Source organism: Malus domestica, chromosome 05 (genome assembly GCF_042453785.1).
Source record: "Malus domestica chromosome 05, GDT2T_hap1".
Lineage (NCBI taxonomy): Eukaryota > Viridiplantae > Streptophyta > Magnoliopsida > Rosales > Rosaceae > Malus > Malus domestica.
Genome location: NC_091665.1, coordinates 4,296,180 through 4,311,401, shown reverse-complemented (window position 1 = coordinate 4,311,401; position 15,222 = coordinate 4,296,180). Strand labels below are relative to the sequence as shown.

The 15,222-nt window shown below is 35.8% G+C and overlaps 4 protein-coding genes across 18 annotated transcripts; all 4 read left to right on the top strand.

Moving 5' to 3' along the window:
• The first annotated feature begins 28 nt into the window (after window positions 1-28).
• Window positions 29-3,008, top strand: LOC103416294 (LYR motif-containing protein At3g19508-like). 6 transcript variants are annotated; one of them, XM_008354553.4, is made up of 4 exons: window positions 29-228; window positions 1,203-1,277; window positions 2,347-2,644; window positions 2,747-3,008. In XM_008354553.4, exons 3-4 carry the CDS (start codon window positions 2,450-2,452, stop codon window positions 2,798-2,800), a joined length of 249 nt encoding a protein of 82 aa, XP_008352775.1. In that variant the 5' UTR covers window positions 29-228; window positions 1,203-1,277; window positions 2,347-2,449; the 3' UTR covers window positions 2,801-3,008. The 6 variants fall into 6 exon arrangements, with proteins under 6 accessions (XP_008352775.1, XP_008352776.1, XP_070679079.1 ...); XM_008354554.4 differs by lacking the exon at window positions 1,203-1,277 and having other exon boundaries at window positions 52-228; XM_070822978.1 differs by lacking the exon at window positions 1,203-1,277 and having other exon boundaries at window positions 84-228; window positions 2,406-2,644.
• A 1,239-nt stretch (window positions 3,009-4,247) lies between these two features.
• Window positions 4,248-11,649, top strand: LOC103402149 (protein WHAT'S THIS FACTOR 1 homolog, chloroplastic). Of its 10 annotated transcripts, none has more exons than XM_070822974.1 (8): window positions 4,324-4,472; window positions 4,659-4,771; window positions 5,830-5,998; window positions 6,172-7,686; window positions 7,792-7,889; window positions 7,976-8,055; window positions 9,894-10,082; window positions 11,066-11,649. In XM_070822974.1, exon 4 carries the CDS (start codon window positions 6,214-6,216, stop codon window positions 7,435-7,437), a length of 1,224 nt encoding a protein of 407 aa, XP_070679075.1. In that variant the 5' UTR covers window positions 4,324-4,472; window positions 4,659-4,771; window positions 5,830-5,998; window positions 6,172-6,213; the 3' UTR covers window positions 7,438-7,686; window positions 7,792-7,889; window positions 7,976-8,055; window positions 9,894-10,082; window positions 11,066-11,649. The 10 variants fall into 10 exon arrangements, with proteins under 10 accessions (XP_070679068.1, XP_070679070.1, XP_028957705.2 ...); XM_070822973.1 differs by adding an exon at window positions 9,246-9,313 and having other exon boundaries at window positions 6,172-7,889; XM_070822967.1 differs by having other exon boundaries at window positions 4,248-4,472; window positions 5,843-5,998; window positions 6,172-7,889.
• LOC139196007 (zinc finger CCCH domain-containing protein 19-like) lies at window positions 7,578-11,449 on the top strand. Its single transcript, XM_070821669.1, has 4 exons — window positions 7,578-7,602; window positions 7,792-7,868; window positions 9,894-10,082; window positions 11,066-11,449. The coding sequence occupies exons 1-4, from the start codon at window positions 7,578-7,580 to the stop codon at window positions 11,447-11,449; spliced, it is 675 nt and encodes a 224-aa protein (XP_070677770.1).
• Window positions 11,650-12,346: 697 nt separating the features above from the next.
• Window positions 12,347-15,193, top strand: LOC103402150 (cytochrome b-c1 complex subunit 6-1, mitochondrial-like). The gene is made up of 5 exons (XM_008340888.4): window positions 12,347-12,547; window positions 12,667-12,698; window positions 13,287-13,371; window positions 14,825-14,914; window positions 14,995-15,193. Coding segments are annotated over exons 2-5 (210 nt in total). The 5' UTR covers window positions 12,347-12,547; window positions 12,667-12,696; the 3' UTR covers window positions 15,028-15,193.
• The last annotated feature ends 29 nt before the right edge of the window (window positions 15,194-15,222 follow it).

Below are 15,222 nucleotides of genomic sequence, written 5' to 3'. Positions count from 1 at the left end.
TACTTTTATTAAGTTAAAATTGAAAGAGATTGCTGCAATTTCCTTGTGAATCAAAATTCATCATCTTCTCTCTCTGCCTTACCAGTCGCCGAACCCGAAACCGAGAGACCCATTTTACAGCTCCACTTTCTCGGTTCCAACTTTCACTTCCATTTCCTCCCTCGGTTTTGTCTATCTCTTCTGCCCATTGCAGCACTCCAGAGCCGACCTTTCTCTTCGAATTACAAGGTAAAGCTCTTTTTTGCATCCGCTATTGAACTAGACTTGGTATCGTTTCCTTTTTTATGTGTTCTTATGCAGGAAATCTGAGAGCTTTCATGGTTCCTTTCAATGATTTTGATTTTACTTGGTGGGGTTTTAATTATTTTGATTTTCCGCAATTCTTAGATTGCATATTTAATTTGGAAAACATGGAAGATTACAAAGGAATTCTACCAAGTAATAATTAATGAGATTTTATGAATGCTTTGCCTGCTTTTGATGAAGAATCCAATTTGCATTCATGAATTCCATTTTTCTTTCCTGGGCAATGATATTAGTTTGATTGTTAATGGAAACACACATAAAAACTGAATTTAAAAAAAACATGGGTTGGTTAACTCATTCTTTTTTGTTTTTTCCGCTATGTTGGATTCGAAGCATTTTGGTGCTGGGTTTGCATCTACCTGAAGACGTGGATAACCCCAAGCCATGAAAAAGTAAATATGATCCCTTCGTTGTTAATGCAGCTATCGAGTTTGTTTGAACAGGAGATTTTATACCAAACACATACAAAATTTTTCTCTGTTACAAAATAAACACCCATTTGTTTTGTAAATGACTTTGGTTTGTAGGATGGTGGTTTGCTTGTCCTATTTATTTGAACATGAGATTTTATACCAAACCCATACAAAAATTTTCTCGGTTACAAAATAAACACCAACAACAACAACAACAACAACAAAGCCTTTTCCCACTAAGTGGGGTCAGCTATGTGAATCCTAGAACGCCATTACGCTCGGTTTTGTGTCATGTCCTCCGTTACAAAATAAACACCCATACAAAATTTTTCGTTACAATATTTGATGCATTTGTTGCAGTTGCAATTATGTGTTTGTTAAGATTAGGGCTACCCGTCCTGGTATAAACTTTGAACAGTTATGTTTATTTATTCTCTCTCTCACCTATATATCTTTTTATTTACTCTATACGGGGCGGACAAGGAACTTGTTGATCAAAAGAAGTATCTTGAGGCGTCTTGCCAGCCTTAATGTGTGAAGCCTCTGATTGAATAACAGGTGATGTACTTCTGTATAATTTCCTGGGTGGCTGTTGAAAAATTCTATCTGTTACAACGTTGAGTATCAGGAATTGGCATTAGTATGAACTTACAGTTGGATCAGATTATTACTAGCTTACTTCTAAATGGTATTAACTCGTTGGTATTGTGTTCTACATTTGTCTTTTATCCATATCCATGCTTCCTTCTCTTCACGCGATGGAAATTACAACTAGAAAAGCTTCCAGAATGAAGTGTCCTGTCAAAGCTTCAAACTTATATTTGCATTAGTGGAAGCAATTTGTTAATAATTTATCAAAAGTGAAAGTTAGTGATTGTAAGTTGTTAAGTATAGAAGACTAACTTACAAAGAGTAATTGTGCAAAGGTTTTAGCATGAAAAAATAAAGATTAAAGAGTCTGTTCAGACTATGAAGTCCCAATCAAAATCTATAGCACTTGAACCTGTAGACATTTGGACTTGATATGGATATTGAATCTCGCATTTTTGGAACTTATTGCATTGTATGTTGCTCTGTGAACATTGTAATTCCGTCTCCAATACCGCAGTTATGCAGTGAATAGTGATTACCAACATTCCAAAATTCTCTAGCTACTTTAATTATCATGCTAGATTTAATAAACTGCTCTCGTCTGTGCTTACAAAGAGTAGATGACTAGGCAGTTGTTTCTATTGAGCATCAGTTATTGCTCAACCTTAGAAATTGTGTGGATAAAAATGTCTTGATAAAGTCTTGATTTCTAACCTTAGAATAAGAATATTGAATTTACATTCGACATAAACTGAGGATCTGCATAAGCTGCAATATCTTTTCATGTCCGTGTTTGAATCTCTTTTTTTTTTTTTTTAACAGATTAAATAAAATAAAATATAACTTTATAAGATCATCTCCAACTTTTGAGTTAAAATTTAAGGAAAACTAATGAAAAGGGCTTCAAAACTTTAAGTTTTAACCAAAAATCATCTACTAACTTTATTTAATGATAAGGACAAGAGAAAGAAAAAAAAAAAAAAAAACGTAACAAAAGTTTGGTGCAGCTCTTACTTAGCCCATTATATCTTGTTAGGCAATGAACAAGGGCCCGTTTCTTTAGACAAGCAAGAGCTCTTTTTGTTTTCGTGGAAGGTTTTGAGGCAATGATCACTGATCGGCGAGTCGGAAGTTGAGAAATGGAGAAAGCATTGAAAATCTACGCGGAAGTTGTGAGATTGGTGAGGAGGTTGCCAAAGGACTCTCAATCGTACTATGCTAAGTACGCCCGTGAGAACTTCGTCAATTACAGAGAGGTCGAGGCCAACGACGACCAAGCCCTCCACGAGCTCTTCCTCAGGGCCTACAATCACTCCCTTTGGGTCCTCAACAAGGTACACAAATTTGTCATTTTTTTTGTTTGTTTTTGTTTCTGTGTTTTCGACGCTTTCGTGTGAGTTTCTGGTGAACCCAATTGGGGTTTCTTGCGATTGCAGTGCTTAGTGGACAAATCTGCGGCCGAGAAGTTGAAGAAAATCTGCTCCACTTAGCGCGCTTGCCAAGTGTTCGATGTAATGCCCAAAAGATTACGAAGATATCCAGGCTGCAAAATGTGACTAAAGTTATAATAATGGAAAAACTTGTATTAATTGGGTCATCATCTGTGCCAATATATGTGAAATACTTTTGTAAAGTTTTCACAAAACCTAATGCCAACATTGATAAAGGGAAGAAATAGAGATTTCTTCAGAGTTCAAATTGATTTTGCATTTAAAATGTAAGAGAAAAAGGAATGTGTGTATAGCCGTAGTGGTTGACAACACAACAGAACATCCACCATCGAAAAGGTGAGGCCCTTGAGGGCTTCGATGGTGTCATCTTCTCCATTGGGCATGAATTCGCCACAGCCATCTGTAGCAGTCCTTCCTATGGCTGTTGCATGATTCTTAAGGCACTCTTTGTAGTAAGTTTTCATAAACAGTGTCGTAAGTTTCATAAACAGTGTCGTAAGTTTTCATAAATAGTGTAGTAAGTTTCATAAACAGTGTCTTAAGTTTCATAAACAGTGTCCTAAGTTTCATAAACAGTGTAGTAAGTTTAATAAACAATATAGTAAGTTTAATAAACAGTGTAGTAAGTTTAATAAACAGTGTAGTAAGTTTCATAAACAGTGTACCGTGAGTCTACACGTAAGATTTTTTGTCATTTTTATTAAAACTATGTCTATTTCATTAAAATTTAAGTTCTTTTGTCCTTTTTATTAAAATTTAAGGGTTTTTATTAAAATTTAACTCTTTTTAATTAAATAAAATTATAGCATGATTTTTTTATTAAAATAAACTTAATCCAAGTTCTTTTCATGGAAGTTCCCTAAAATTTAACATTTTAAATGAAAAAATTTAGGTTTTAATCCAAAAACACATTTTAAAAAGAATTTTTTACTTACTTTAGCCGTTTGATTTAAATTTGGACCATTAGATCTTTTTTTACTATTAAATTTTATTATGTTAGATTTTAATTATTGGTTTCAATGAATTTATAAATATAAAATTTAAAAAGTACACATATAGTGGGTACTAACTTAGGGAGAATCCTAACTTAAATTTTCCTCAAAAATTCCTATTTATGTTGGAACAAGTCAAAACCTTAAAATTTGAGTTTTACTCAAATAATTAAAGTAGGTCTAAATAAAAAAGTTCAGAGCCGAATTCAGTATTCTCTTGAAAGTTTTTGGACCGATGCCCAAGGTGGTGGAAAATAATAAAAAAAAAAGGCCCACTAGAGCTTTTCCAATTTTCTTAGGAATAAGGATTGTATGCCCTTCACTTTCGGTATCCTTCTTGTGCTTTTTTATTTGTGTAATCACGGTTAAGTCATGTTAATATTTTATATTACTATTTATTTTTGTCTTATTATATTTATAAAAAAATATAAAATATTGACGTGACTAAACCACCGTAACCATACAAAATAAGAAGGCGGAAGGGCACTGGAAGCGGAGGGTCCTTGTCCTTTTCTTATAAACCCTGACAGACTATCCGTTCCGAACCCTAGAACTTTTAAGAGACAAATACGCTTTTGTTTTTCTCGGCCCCCAAGAAAACTGTCTCACTCTCTCTCTCTCTCTCTCTCTCTCTCTCTCGATTGTAATCAATTCGAACCCGATCGTTGTCCTCCGCAATCCGTCGATTCTGTTGCTTCCACTCCTCCTCGCCGCCCCAAGTAAGCTCTATCCCTCTCTCTCTACACACACATATATATGCGTGTGTATTTTGTTTTGTGTTGGTTTAGGATCAGATTATTGCGGTACTGCTTTATGGTTGTAAAATCTGGATCTATTTCTTTACATTTCGAAACAAACAATAGCTAAATAGTAAATATATATGTTTGTGTGTGTGTTTGTCGAAGCCTCGATGGGTCGGAAGAAGCCGACTGCTCGCGACGATGAGAACCCGCAACCTACTGCGGGTGCAAAGTCGAAGAAGAAGGCTGTGGTAATTGAAGACGATGAGTATTCAATGGTCAGATTGTGCATATTTTTTTTTCCTGGGCAATGCTATTAGTTTGATTATTAATGGGAGGCACACACAAAAAATGGATTTACAAAAACATGGTCCGGTTAATTCATTCACTTTCAGACCATGAAGAAGTAGATATGATCCTTTGTTCTTTTTCACTTTCAGACATTATGTTACTGAAGGGGTGTGGGTTATGGGTGTTTTTAGATTCGAACTTTACTTAAGGGATCAAGTCTTACATAGACTATGAAGTCCCAATTAAAATCTATAGCACTTGAACCTGTTGACATTTAGACTTGCAGTGGATATTGAATCTCACATTTTGGAACTTATTGCACTCTATGTTGCTCTGTGAACGTTGTAATTCCGTCTCCAATACCACTGTTATGCAGTGAATACGTGGATTTGTAATCAGCAGAATGATTGCCAACATCCCGAAATTCTCTTGCTACTGTAACTATTATGCTAGATTTAATAAATTGCTCATTGTGCTGGATTTGGGAAACTGCTCTAGTCTGTGCTTACAAAGAGTAGATGACTAGGTAGTTGTTTCTATTGAGGATCAGTTATTGCTCAACCTTAGAAATTACGTGGATAAAAATGTCTTCCTAACGTCTTGATTTCTAACCTTAGAATAAGAAGATTGAATTTACATTCGATATAAACTGAGAATCTGCATAAGCTGCTATATCTTTCATCCACTAGTGACTAAACCTGTACAGGAAGGGACTGCAGAACTGTTTCAGTTTGTGATGGTGCATATGAATTAGCTAGACTAAGAATAGGGATTTACCGGAGGATATTTCGTTTTTTTTTTTGGGGGGGGGGGGGGGGGTTTAGAATCAAACCTACTCAAGAAATCAAGTGTTACATAGACTATGAAGTCCCAATAAAAATATAGCACTTGAATCTGTTGACATTTGGATTTGTTCCAAGTAATTATTGCGCTTTATGTAGCTTTACAAGCATTTTAGTTTCATTTCTATTACCACAATTATACAATGAAAACCTCAACTTTTGTTGCTTAAGACATAAAATGATTGCTGATTTTGGTTGATTAGTCTTTGTTTGTAGGTAGAGGTCGCACTTGGTGTGATGGCAAGTGCCTTCGCCCATGAGCGGTACGTCTCGGGTTCGAGACTTGGGAGCAGCCTCTCCATAAATGGGGGTAAGGCTAGCCGACATTCACCTCTCCCAGACCCTGCTTAAAGCGGGAGCCTTGTGCACTGGGTACGACCTTTTTTTAGTCTTTGTTTGTAGGTCTTTTTAATCTTCATTTACTCCATTTATCTCCTTTATACCTTTTGTATGTTCGTGTTCTGTCATTGTAACTTTCCAATTTGTGTTCTGCATAAATTTGTTTTCCTAACACTTGTATTAATTTAGTACCTTTTTTCTTTTAGTTTTCATTTTGAAGATATTGAGGATACATAAAGAAGAGAAATATGGCTGCTACAGTGCATCAAAACCCAAGACTTGTTCAAAACTTTGCTCGGAATTTTTCTCTATGGTCAATGAAGAAGGACCCATATCTTGAATCTGCTCTGTCAAAAAATCGCCGATGGATAGTGAATAATCAAATAAAAAACATCATCCTTAGGTGTCCTGATCAGGTAGCAACAGTGACATTCATTCAGAAGAAGTTCAAGACCCTTGATCTTCAAGGAAAGGCTCTCAATTGGCTCAAAAAATACCCATGTTGCTTTCAAGTCTATTTGCAAGGCGATGAGTATTACTGCCAGCTAACTAAACGGATGATTTCTTTGGTAGAAGAAGAAGAATCTGTCAAAGATATGCAGGAACCTGTGTTTGTAGAGAGATTAGCAAAGTTGCTTATGATGAGCTCCAATCAAAGACTAAATGTTGTTAAGCTTAATGTACTGAGGCGGAACTTTGGTTTCCCAGATGACTATTTAATTAGACTTGTGCCAAAGTATTCTGATGTGTTTCGGATTGTTAATTATAGCGGGCGGCGGAGTTCCATGGAGATTGAGCTGGTGTCTTGGAATCCAGATTTGGCAGTTTCTGCTATAGAAGCTTCGGCTCACAAGCAAGGAACTGAGCCATGTTTCACATGCTCATTGCCTTCAACTTGGAGCAAGTCATGGGAAAGATTCCATGAATTTAATGCGACTCCTTATATATCACCTTACTTGGGCTCCACAGGCTTTGTGGAGGGATCAAAGGAGATGGAGAAGAGGACAGTGGCTTTGGTACATGAGTTGTTGTCATTGACTCTATGGAAGAAATCATCCATTATGAAGCTGGCACATTTTCGGAGGGAGTTCAGTTTGCCCGAGAAATTGAATGTTTTGCTGCTTAAGCACCCCGGCATATTCTATGTCTCAAATAAGTACCAGAACTATACTGTCCTTCTTAGAGAAGCTTATAATGGGCAAGAACTGGTTGATAAGGATCCACTTGTTGTTGTGAAGGAGAAATTTGGGGAACTTATGCAGGAGGGGCTTCATGAATATAACCGTAGGCGTCATTTGGTAAATCTAGAAAAGAAGAAGAAGAGAGGCATGGTTTTGGGTAGATCAAATGAAGGCAAGGACGTGAGCTCTGAGATGTCTGACCCCGAGGATCAGGGAGACACAGGAGGGTTGTTTGATCCAGAAGAACGAAAGCGATTCTATAAAGTTCTCTTTGATGACGGTGCCCCATGACAATATCATTCGGCAAGGAAGGAATGAAACTTATCCAACCGCTTGGCAAAGAGGAGGAATCAATATCACCAGAAGATGATGTAGAAAACAAGCAAGCCCACTGAGGCCGGACTCCCAGTCCCCACTGCCTCACGTCAGCAATGGCCATCACCGTCTGTTCATCTGGTTGATATTGTATATAGCCACTGTTTTACAATCCTTCTCCTCATTGGAGACTGCAATCAGATGCAATATCGAATAGTCATGGCGGTGCTTTCTATGTTCCCTGCATTGTGGGTTTGCAATTCGGCTTGGTCTTATAAATGTTGTAATATAACAAGTCCTGCTTTATTGTGCTGGCCTTGTGATCTGCAGAAGTTAGGAGTAAGCTCAAGCTGGCTGAGAAAAAAAGTCGAGCAGATGTTGGAGAAATTTTTTCAATATTCAAGCTGGTACTCCCTGTGTGACCGCAGGTTAGTTGAACTTTGCTTACTGTATGTCGATCTTTTGACCTTATTTCTGTGATTGCTTGATTCATTAGTTTAATTGGTGGTTTCAGGGGATGTCCCAAAGCATACCATCCTTCATGTGTTAATTGTGATGAGGCCTTCTTTCGAGCCAAGGGTCGATGGAATTGTAGTAAGTTGCTGCGGCTTATCCTTAATTTTCTTTTCCTTTTCACAAAGTTTTATTGTTTTATTTAATTCTGATGTAGTACGTTAAGGGCCAGTAGACTCTTAATGCACAATGTACTTGGTTGTACAATGTATATTCAGGATTTTCTAGTATGCTCCAGGGCATTCTATACACTGGGATTTGATGACCGAGATCTAACGGCCAACAATCCCAATGTATTGGATACCCCTAAGTATAGTAGGATTTCGTGTATATTCATAGTGGACATTCATCACGAAGTTTAAGTGCATTTTGAACAAACATCCATTCAGCACTTACACCTCATTAAACGATTCATCTAGTGGAATAGGCCTTTAAACTAAGACCCTTGTAATCTTGAGGAGACTTCAGTTTTCTGATCAGTTCCTAGATTTGCCTTTGAGAATTTAGGTTTATCTCCTAGCTTCCGCTAAATTGAATTCTCTTTATTTTTATTTATTCCATGTCTTCGTATGTTTGTTTCTTTGGTGATCATTTATGTGTTTAGCGTGCGGTTTCTGTGCTTCAAACTCTAGCTGCATTAGTGCTTCCTTGGTGCAGTGATGATTGAGTTAGTGTTTTTATGTTGTAAAATTATATTTATGTCTTTGTTTTTGTTTTTGATATTTGGTTTAAATTATATGAAAATGATATTTTATTAGTTGCTGGCAAGGTCTAAAATACTGTATATTTTATTAGTAGCCGACCCCACTTAGTGGGAAAAGGCTTTGTTGTTGTTGTTGTTGTAATTGAATTTTTTTGCATACTTTCAGTATCCTGAAGTATTGGACAGTTTGTGTCTAGTTAGAGTTGATTTGGAGCTGCATGGTTGTAATTATCGACCCGGAATATAATTATTCGGATGAGTATTGGTTAATTGTCCTTGAACAGTTTGTGTGCTTTGAAGATATTAGTTAGTCTCCAAGTGATTATGCATTTGTTTGGAATTATGACTACAAGTACCTGCAAGATTTAGTTCTTTGTTTACTTTACAGTTTTAAAAATTTGAAATTGTTTACAAATGTACTCTTTAGTTGTCGAGATATGGTTATTACCAAGAGGAGGGCATTGCTTTTTCTGCAGAGAGGGATCAGTTTTTTGATCCTTGGTTTAGATTTTCTTTTATAATGACAAAGGGAGAAACAATTGCTGATGTAATGACCTATGACCGACAGCTAGTTAGGGAATTGACGGACATTGTGTTGCGACCTATTACCAAGAGAGTTACAGCTGCTTGTCTAAGGTAATGTTATAATATAGAATGGGGACTTAAAGCAGGTCGAATAAAATCAAGCTTTGGGAAGAAATATATCAGGCATAAGATCAAGCCCTTCTCTGCCAAATTTTGATTTTCGTACCTGTTCTGTATCGTGTACAGTTATGTTAATGTTAAAAGTAACATAACAAGTACCAAATACCTTGGCAAACCATGTTTTAGGCAACATTTTATCAACTTTTTTTTTTTTTTTTTTTTTCCCCTGTTTTTGGAAGAATATTAAGGGTCCATGAAAGGTATTCAGCATTTACCTCAGTTCAGACTTCAGACTCTAGCTTTAACCTGGAAGTTATGTGTTTGTCCGCTTCAATTTTTATTATTCATGTACTTTTAGTGAATCTAGTAGCCAGTGTCTCTTTTGAGAGAGATTGCAGGCATTATGGCTGTATTTTGAACTCTTCATCTCATAAGTACCGGTTCTTTTGCATGTGTCACTGGGTTTCATCACTTAACGATGTTAACATCATTATAAAAATGCTTATTTGAAAATTATTTTAGTTATTTTGGTTGCTGGGGAGTATCTGATGTATTAATAAATGTATTTTAGGTTGGCACCTTTGTAGCAACTGTGAAAAGAGTGCACACTACATGTGTTATACATGTACCTTTTTCCTTGTGCAAGGCGTGTATCAAAGATGCTGTTATCTTATGTGTTCGAGGAAACAAAGGCTTCTGTGAGACATGCATGAAAACTATCATGATGATTGAAAAGAATGAGCAAGGAAACAAGGACAAGGTATGATGCCTTCTTTCTTCTGTTAATCCCTAATCACTTTTGTATTTTCCTTTTGCTAGCATTGTCACGATTAGGGTCAAGGGATATATCTTTCTTGGGAGTGTTTTAGTATGTGAAAGTAGTGTGTCGTGAAGTTCATTTTTGCTACATCCTAATTAAATCAGTCCGCCAAAAGGGAAAAAAGAAACAACAAAGCGTATACATTTGGAGGTATCGTAAGCCTCTGTATGTAATGAGGTTAGTGACTTCCCTTTCTTCTAATCGAAGGTGAACTGGTAACCAGCAGTATCTTGGTTTCCCTGGTGGCTTTTTCCTAGGGTTGTTGATATCTGGGATTTTGTCTTTATATGCTCCTTCCTTTGTTCTCATCTTTTTTTGTTTGAGTTCCCTTCTGGCGGACCGTAGTTCACTCGATGAACAATGTATCCAGTCAGTGCATATTGAGTTGCTTGAGTTTGTACAAGTCATATATCTGGAATTATACGTTGAATTATGTCAATAAATTTAAGGGAAGCTAGTTTGATTGAGTATTTTTGTTTTGTAATATTTATTTTTTGAGGAAAACTAATGAAAAGGGTTTGAAAACTTTGAGTTTTAATGATAAAGACAAAATAAAGGGTACAGTGAATATGGTATCAGGTTTGACATTTTAGTGTAAAATGTGGTTTTTTGTTAAAGTGAACAGTACCGTGGGTTTTTCGTTAAAACTCCTTTTTTTTTTTGTTTGTAAGAAATCTTTTATATAATATGTTGGAAAATATGGCTTCAAGAATAAAGTGTCTGGTTATAATTTTGTGCAAAAACGAACAAAAAAGAAAAGAAGATTAGATGTAATGTGGCTGAAAGCTCATGTGAAATGGTCGAGGTGTTGAAATGATTTTATTAAAATCTTGTCCTTAACTATGTACTGTTTTCACTTCACACGTTTAAACTGCTTGCAGTGGCATTCATTTTATTCTTTTTGTTTTCTTGTGCTTGTGCAGGATGAAGTGGATTTTGATGATAAAAGCAGCTGGGAGTACCTCTTCAAGGATTATTGGATAGACTTAAAAGAGAAGTTATCTCAGTTTGATGTCCAGGCTCTCTTGCTGGAATATATAAAAAGGAACAAACTTCGTGACCCTCGGCGAAAAAGTCAGATAGTTTGTGATACAAGGCTTCAAAATTTATTTGGGAATCACTTTCTTGTAAAAGAAGATGCTCACGCTGATGATCTTCAAGGGAGTGTTGTTGATACCGATGACAATCAGTTGGAGGTTGATGGCAACTCTGATACCCCAGCACAGGCCAGTAAAGATAAGAGACCTCATTCTAATATGGACGACTTTGCAGCCATTGAAAATATATCATTTTCTTCATTTGTATAAAGACACGTGTCATAAATTCAATCGAAGACCGGTAGTTGAAAAAATTTCTGTAGATGATGGGTCTATCGAGCAACTTGGGAAGGCCTGGTCTTCCTTTACCGCCAAGTTTTTCAGACTTAATCTGTTACACTTGTTAAGTAACCAATTACTAGGAGCTGCAAATCAGTAATTCATTGACAATGTGAAATTAGCTTGTGAAACTTGCAGTACTTGGACTAGAACCAAACAACCAACCACCCAGTTTGGTCCCACTATTGTATGTGTGGTTTTTACACGTCCTAAAAATGAGTTCCGCATTTCCCACATCATCAATTTCATGGAGATGGAAGATATAAATTGATACGATTTTAAACCCTTGAGGTGCTGTGTGAATTTTTTTAAAACTCTGTCACCTGTTTTGATAATAACGCTTAAACGTGAAATGCATATGAAATGTAAACCTGAAAGGAAAAAAATTTAAAAGAACTAAAATTAGCAGTTGATCACTTAGTACTACGCAACCGCAACAACAAAATTTTATCTCCTAATTGAGGCCGGTTGTATGAATCCTAGAACATTAATACGTTCAGTTTTTCAACAAATCTTCCTTTAGCTCCAAATATTCCATGTATTTTCTTAGTTTTTTTTTTTTTTCATGTCTTCCTAGTTCTTCCTCTAATCCTTTTGCCTTGAACCTCTTTTCTTATAATCGCATTTCTTAACCAAATCATCTATAAGTCTTTAGTTCACTACGGTATAATAATATTTCTCGTCACTTGTACGTAAGAGGACTAGTTTAACTCTGTGAATAAAAGAATTCTTAAATTTAATTCTTGTGAATTGTAAATTTATAACTAAATTATTATGGCTGACACCCGTTTCTTGTATTAAAATTAGCGGTAGACCCAAGCCCAAAAAGGAGAAGGGTGGAGTGGGCCAAGGTTAAATAGTTGGCAAGTCTTGAGCGGCTCCCCACAATCTCAGTTAGTGTGGTTCCCAAATTCCAAATTCCAACTTCCATTTCATCTCTCGGTTGTTTGTTTCTCTCTCTTCTGTTGTGGGATTTGAATTACAGCCATTGCACAACTCCGGAGCCGACCTTCCTCCTCGAATCACAAGGTATAATTTCTTCTTCTCGGCCCCCAATTAATTAAATTTGTAAAACACAACTAATTTCATTGATTGTTGTTTTTTTTGTAAATTTAATTTATTTGTTTTGTTTGATTGTTTTTGTGCAGGAAATCTGAGAGCTTTTTCGGTTCTTCTCAATGTGAGTATTTCTGGGTTTTTAATAATTTTGATATCCCATAAATGTTAGATTTGCAAATTTTAAAAATTTATAAAAATAAAATGGAAGATTTTTGTACTGTGATTAAGAAATCACAAACCCAAAGGGATTCCTTGGTCATTTTAATTAGTAATAATTAATAATATTGGATAGTTGATTACTGTATGCTTTCTTTTGATGAAGTATTCAATGGTCAGATTGTGTATTGTGGGTTGGTTGGCACCTATAAAGCATGGATATACGGTACGACATGACACGGTGATACATAAAATCTCTAAAAACTAGAATACGATACGTCAGGGATACCCGTTCAAAAGGCATCTGTGTTACAAAATAAATACCCGTTTGTTTAGTAAATGACTATGGTTTGTAGTTGTAGAATGGTTGTTTACTTGTCCATTTCATATGTAACGTTCATTAACAATATTTGCTCAGGCATTGTTGTAGTTGCAAGAATGTGTTTGTTATTTTTTTTGGTCGGAACAAGAATGTGCTGGTTAAGGTTATCTGTCGTCGTGTAAACTTTAAACAGTTATGTTTATTTATCTATCTTTTTGTTTACTCTATAAGGGCGGACGATGAACTTGTTGATCAAAAGAAGTATCTTGAGGAGTCTTGCCAGCCTAAATGTGTGAAGCCTCTGATTGAATATCAGGTAATTTACTGGTGTTATTCAAAAAATCTGTGTGTTGCAACTTCTAGTACCAGGAATTGGCTTTCGTATGAACTTAAAGTTGGATCTGATTATTTATTAAAATTACTAGCTTACTTTTAGATTCCTTATTTTGCTTCCCAAGATAGTCATATCTACTTGTTTGTATTATGTTGTACTTGTACCGTTGGCTTTTACCTGTACGGGCTTTTTCTCTTTACTGATGGGGATTACAAACTAGAAAGGCTTCAAATATATGTTCGCATGTGGTCTGATAAGTTAGAAATGCGTAAGTGTTCTAAGTTTTTCCATTTGTGGAAGCAATTGGAGATGATATATAAATATCAAATTTAAAGTTAGTAATTGGAAGTCGTTATATGTATATCAGGCTAACATTATAAAGAGTAGTTGTGCAAAGGTTATAGCATGAAAGAAGACTATCAGATGATCAAGATTCGAATTGTCGTAAATAAGTGATTAAGCAAGCCCTTTTGACATATTTTAATAGGGGTTCATTGTGAGATGATGTGTGAATTGCAAAAAGAGGGAGACAAGCTAGATATATCATATGCAATAGAGATTGAAATTTATCTTCAATGAAAGGATATTTCTTTTAGAAATAAAAATAAAAGATAGAGAATTCACTTTACAACGTACGTACACTGAGGATCTTCATAAGCTGCTATCTCTTCTCGTCCACTAATGAGTAAGCCTGTCCAGGAAGGTACTGCAAAACTGTTTCATTTTCCGATAATGCATATGAATTATGAAATTAGTTCGAGTGAGAAAAGGGAAAAAGTATAGAACATATACTTACTGAAGGATTTTTGTTATTCCTGAAGGGGTGTGGGTTATGGGTGTTTTTATAATTCGAACTTTACTCAAGGGATTAAGTCTTACTAGACGGTGAAGCCCCAATCAAAATCTATATCACTTGAACCTGTTGACATTCGGATTTACTGTGGAAATTGAATCTTACAATTTTGGAACTCATTGCGCTGTATGTAGCTCTATGAACATTGCAAACTTCTTGCCACAGTTATGCAGTGAAGGCGTGGATTTATAATCAGCAGAATGACTGCTAGCATTGGAAAATCTCTAGCAACTTTAACTATCCTGCATCAGTTATTGCTCAACCTTAGAAATTATGTGGATAAAAATGTCTTGCTAATGCTTTGATGTCTACCTGTTATTCACCCTTTTCCCTCCTTCCATGATTAAGTGCTTTCTACTCTGTGTGTCGTCAATAATTTTGAGTGACAAGATTAAGTTGTTGAACTTTTTCTTCCATTTGTGTTTCCTTCTTCAAAAATAAAAAAGGAAATGGGATGCCATGATAATCGGAGGTCTTCATTTTGATATACTTCAGCGGGTAGGGGGTTTTCACATATTGTTTTGAATGGACTAAAATTTGGTAATTGTACTGAAATTATTTGAACCTTTTTATTTGTTGTAGGCATGTGTTAAGAGGGTTGAAGGTGACGACACTGGAAACAAGCATTGCACAGGGCAGTACTTTGACTACATATCTTGTGTTGACAAATGTGTAAGTCTCATTTCATTTCATTATACTGTAGGAAAATTTTGTTCTCGCTCAGATGATGATAATTGCCTTCTGCAATGCAGGTTGCGCCAAAGTTATTTCAAAAGCTCAAATAACGGAGTCACAGTTCTACGGTCTCCCCATCCTTTAATTGTTACTCTTTTACATTGGATATGAATTTTTAAACCGCGCTATGATGTTTGCCGGTCTTTGTTTCCAGCAACATGATTCAAATCTTGTCGAGAGGTCTTGAATAAAAAGAAGATTTTGTGAGTTGGTTAATATGGCATGCTGTTTTTGGATTTCATATA

Excerpts from the sequence above, each read along its gene's own strand:
- LOC103416294 (XM_008354553.4), top strand. The coding sequence starts at position 2,450 with ATGGAGAAAGCATTGAAAATCTACGCGGAAGTTGTGAGATTGGTGAGG. Across the intron at positions 2,645-2,746 it reads CCCTTTGGGTCCTCAACAAG|TGCTTAGTGGACAAATCTGC; the intron begins GTACACAAATTT and ends TTGCGATTGCAG.
- LOC103402149 (XM_070822967.1), top strand. The coding sequence starts at position 6,214 with ATGGCTGCTACAGTGCATCAAAACCCAAGACTTGTTCAAAACTTTGCT.
- LOC139196007 (XM_070821669.1), top strand. The coding sequence starts at position 7,578 with ATGGCCATCACCGTCTGTTCATCTG. Across the intron at positions 7,603-7,791 it reads CATCACCGTCTGTTCATCTG|AAGTTAGGAGTAAGCTCAAG; the intron begins GTTGATATTGTA and ends TGTGATCTGCAG. Across the intron at positions 10,083-11,065 it reads AGCAAGGAAACAAGGACAAG|GATGAAGTGGATTTTGATGA; the intron begins GTATGATGCCTT and ends GTGCTTGTGCAG.
- LOC103402150 (XM_008340888.4), top strand. Across the intron at positions 13,372-14,824 it reads AGCCTCTGATTGAATATCAG|GCATGTGTTAAGAGGGTTGA; the intron begins GTAATTTACTGG and ends TATTTGTTGTAG. Across the intron at positions 14,915-14,994 it reads TATCTTGTGTTGACAAATGT|GTTGCGCCAAAGTTATTTCA; the intron begins GTAAGTCTCATT and ends TCTGCAATGCAG.